The sequence below is a fragment of the Pectinophora gossypiella genome, chromosome 22, assembly GCF_024362695.1.
Source record: "Pectinophora gossypiella chromosome 22, ilPecGoss1.1, whole genome shotgun sequence".
Lineage (NCBI taxonomy): Eukaryota > Metazoa > Arthropoda > Insecta > Lepidoptera > Gelechiidae > Pectinophora > Pectinophora gossypiella.
In genome coordinates this window covers 2,520,243-2,525,144 of record NC_065425.1, presented here as the reverse complement: position 1 = coordinate 2,525,144, position 4,902 = coordinate 2,520,243, and the positions used below count along the sequence as shown (strand labels likewise).

At 36.0% G+C, this 4,902-nt stretch overlaps 1 protein-coding gene across 1 annotated transcript; it reads right to left on the bottom strand.

Moving 5' to 3' along the window:
• Positions 1-603: 603 nt before the first annotated feature.
• On the bottom strand, positions 604-1,410 carry LOC126377189 (keratin, type II cytoskeletal 1). The gene has a single exon (XM_050024884.1). The coding sequence runs from the start codon at positions 1,408-1,410 to the stop codon at positions 604-606; it is 807 nt and encodes a 268-aa protein (XP_049880841.1).
• Positions 1,411-4,902: the final 3,492 nt, after the last annotated feature.

Below are 4,902 nucleotides of genomic sequence, written 5' to 3'. Positions count from 1 at the left end.
TGGCAAGTCTTTATATTTTAATAAAATCTCTTTTTTAGTCGCAATAAATAATTGTATTACTATAATTTATCGTTAAGTTAAAGTGTTAAACAGTCTCATAAATAAATAGATACAGAAACGTATACAGTTATCTAATAACGTATACTTTGCCCACAGGTAAGGGCATCTTATGTCATATAATACTTAAATATATAATACACGATATATACATAATATTATGACAATATATCTTACATAACACTTAACAGTATTAAAGCCAAGTACTGGTCAATAAACCATAATAAATACTTTTATATCTAGTATATAATAATAGAGAATATTTACATAATTATATTCTTAAGATTATAAATAACAGTCGATATTATTAAGATACTATATAAAATAGTTACTCGTATGACCTATGAGGTCTGGAATTAAATAAATAAATAAATATATGACTTGGAAACCGAGCGAATGGCAAAGAGCTTACGACTTAAAACAATTGAAGGTACATTCAATAAATACAACCGCACATCGTCACTTGCACTCGTAATAAATATGAACAATTCAACATAGTGTTGGAGAAATCGCGCTTTAAAGAGGACGAATATCTAGGCCGGCAGGTTATAGAGGCTTTTGCGCGGAGTAGGCCATACTGTGTGCCTCTATGGATCGTCCCCAGCCGCCGCCGCCGCCGCCGCTGCTATGGCCGCCACCGCCGCCATAGCCTCCGGAGTCACCGCCATATCCACTGGTACCACCATAATCATGCCCTGAAGAGTGACCGGAACTATGCGGATGCGCCACCACTTCGTACGTCACGTGTTTCTGCTGCGAGAGAAGCTTTTTCAGTCCAATTATCGCTGATAGCACCAGCGCTATCTTTCCAATCAGCAACGCCTTTCCAGCTATCAAAGCTATAGCTCCAATCGCCAGAGGCATCAGTGCCATCAGCTTCATAGTTAGCGCCATCATCAGCGGTCCCAGAATCTTCTGCGCTTTCTTCTTCTTCCCTCTGCTTTCGCCAACTTCATTGTCGTCTTCTACGAACGAAGACACTGTATCCTCTAACGCTCTTCCGGCACTAGACACTGCGTCGACGACTTCCGTACCCTTCACTTCGATCCTTAGCGTGTGAGTTTCCAAGTACCTCTTCAGTCGTTGTAAAGGATCCAGTGATCTAGGCGCTCCAGTTTCCGACGGCAAGTCGGTCGCTTTAACAACAGTAACACCGTCGGTTAACGCGAAGGAGTCTTTCTGTCCGATCATTTTATCGACGAACGAGAAGAACTTGTACTTGAGACATGACGTGGAGTCCTTTCGGAGGCAGTCGTTGATGCTATCGAGTTCGTTTTCGGAGTGGCTTGTGTCTTGCGCCGGGAGCGCTAAGCACGACGCGACAAGCGCAAATAACGCGACGTACCGCCACATGACTGCGGTGAGCAAAACTGTGCGGCGCTTGCGCTTGTGTCTAGTTTATATACCTCTCCGCACCCCTCGGGCAGTTGAGAAAAAACTCACCGAAATAATAGACTTTCTCAGTCTGGGAGTAAAAGTAAAGTCCAGGTTTCATAATGTTGCGCGAAAGCCCATTGCAAAGGTTGCGAACTTAGGATTGTAATAGATGTAAGTTTGATGATCGGAACTGACTCAAGTGATCGTCTAATGCAATTTGCATAGCTTTTATGATACAGAATAATAAACGCGTTAGCTCAATAGGTCGTTTTATTTCAGAACTATTAGAATGATATTTTTATATAAGTAAATTACATATTCATTCTACTCTATTTAAGAGCCACTATTTTGTCGGTGTAGCATATTCCATGCTACTTTTTAGGTATAAATAGAGCAGTGATTTTCCTCCCCCGCAGTACTCTGTCTGACGCGAGTGGGATGGCGCTCAGAAAAGTCCATTTCAATGCCAAAAGAAGAAACTCCAACCAACATGCATAAAAGAAATGCACCAAATATGTGCATTGAATTATAATAATAATCTGCCAAATAAATTGAAATTACTAACTGGAAACAAGTTCAAGAATAACCTAACGAAATGGCCTATATTAAGGAATATTTTGAATATAAAAATAATTAAATTTTCAATAATTTTCTTTTCAATGTACCATTTCTTTATTTTTTATGTATATTTGTACGCCTGCATGCAGGCCGAACACATCACAACGTTGATTGAAATTTATAAAATTAAAACAGTAAAAACACAATGTCAAAGAAATAAAAAAAAAAAACTTAAATAGCCACATATCAAAAATTATAATTATTACTTAATGATCCAGTCAAAAGTTATCAAATATCAATAAAATTTTCTTATAATTTTTAGCCAAACCCAATTTATTATACAATTCTTTCTGGAATTCATTCATCGACAGTTTTTGAATGTCAAAAGGTAATTTGTTGAATAATCTCACGCACATACATAAATATACAACCAAGATAATTTTGTGTCCGTGGCGTTGCGTTGAAAACTAGTCTGAAAGGGTTTCTAACACCCCGAAAGTTTGAACTTACGTCATGAACTTTTGTAAAAAGGTTAGGGTGTTGTTTTACAAACACACATGCGTCACAAGCCTCATCTATTTTTAAAAATCATGTTAAATTTTTAATCTTTATCAGCCTAGAAAATGGAACCACACTTAATAATAAAGTCCAAAGATAGGTTATGAAAAACTGCAAAATAACAGAAACAAGATATTATCGCAAATGGTATCTATTTTAAACTTGCTCAGTCTAAAAAAGACAGGTTCGCAAAAACTGGGTGAAGTTCAAACAAACTTTAAGTTCAACAACCTTGTCAATCTAGTTCCCAAGTCGAACATGATAACATTACATAAACCATTATGTTACTCAAGTAATTTGCTCCAGTATTCGCTGTCAGAAAAAAAACACTATTGAGGTATACAGAAAAAAACTCAGACAAAATATTGTAAATAAAAGTAACAAGACAAGAAAAAGTGTTACAACACTTTCAATGCTTCTATTTTTTTAACGTCTCTCGCCAATCCGAATAAAACCGAATGCATATTACCATGTTCACCAATTATTTGTTTTTAAAATCGTAAATCAGAATTTGAATTCAGAACCAAATAATTTTATTGTTGTTTTGTTTTGGTTCCCGCGTTAACAACACAACAGTAAAGTACTGAGTTCTGAATTCAAATTCTGATACACAATAAATCTAATACTTCATGAACAAGAAAAACGTGTCAGAGGCATTTAGCGACTCAATATTAACTCTTATCCAGAGTCGATAAGTTTGACATTGTTAAAATAGCTTATTATTATATGGAACATATTGTAAACCAAAGTAATAATAATTTCGTTCCAGAACATAAATGCGTTGTACAATGACAACTGGAGCGCGTCTGGTAAAATATAAAATTATAATGTTTTAAGTAAAATCCGAGAGTTTCGGTTGTCAGACGTTACAGACAAAATAAATGAATTTCGGGGTTCCATAACTTGAATATTAAGATCGAAGTGTATTTATCTATTAAGCCACGTAATGAAATTAGACAAATATTGAGAATTATTGAAGACAGAAGAGGCAAGATGATTGAACACTTATTACGTTTGGCGATTCTCGACACATTCTTTTCGAAAGTAAATGTTTTTTCTATTGGTTTCTTCGCTTTATTTCCGTATAGGAAAGTGGCAGCCATTAAGATTAGTCAATCGCAACACGGATGAATGGAGTTATTCACATGTTCACGTACAATACTTGCGGCTTACGCACTTGACCAAATTTTGAATAGGGTTCCGTGGGCAAATGAACAGAACCATGCTGTTGAAGTGATTCTTGCGCTGTTTTTTTCTTTTATGCCATAACACGTTCTAAGGGGTGGAGGGGGGAGGGGGTTAATTCTAAAACTGCAGGACATAACAAAAAGAAAAAAAAGAAAAAAGTTGGATCATGATTATTAAACCTTTTTCTGCTGTTAGGGTTATCATTAAGCCAAAGGCCTCTGATATGACTCATGTCACTTACTTACATCAATCAGGACGTAGTAGCCGGAAACAACAGCTTAACGTGTCTTCCAAAGTACGGATCATGTTACTCTCGCATAATCAAGTGATCAGTCTGCAATGTCCTAACCAAACTAGGGATCACAAGGGGATTTTTGTAATATATTCACACTGCGATTCCAACCCGGGGCCTCCGGATCGTGAGCCTAACGCTCAAGCACTGGACCACAGAGTCCGTTATGATTTTCAAAAGAAGTATTTTCTTCATTTGTTGTTTAAACTACCGAGATTTTCACTCATTAATAAAAATTATACATAAGGTTTTTAGGCTTAAACGTGAATATTAACATGCTATTTAAAACGTATATAAGAAATGAATACTGGAATTATATTATACTTAAACATGATCAACTTCCTAGCGTTATTCAGTTTTCACGAGGGCCGCTCACCTAACCTAAAAAATTGTCAGGTCCAAGATTTTACAGAATAACTGCCAGTCTGATCTTCGAACCCGAAGGGTAAACCAGTCCAATACAGGTTGGGTCACATACATGCAAAAAATATTTCTCAAAAAAATATACCTACAGAACCATTGTTTGAAAATTAAAAACGCATGAAGAGACGTTTTTCTAAATCCACGTTGTCCTTTCACTTTTCAAGTGAGTTCAATGGCATCATATTTTTTTCTTGTCTTACATTTAAAAAAAAAAAAACAGTGGTTCTCAACCTTTAGTCAGCGAACTACCAGGGGCCTGTTTAATAAAACTTACAATTTTAAATTACAATGACAATTTGATGTACATTGCGGATTTTGTGATCACAAATATTTTGCAGTTTCATATTAGCTACGTAATGAACATCAAATTGTCGTTGTAATTTACAATTGTAAGTTTTATTAAACAGGCCCCTGAGATCCACAATAACTAAAATACAACATGTAACTTC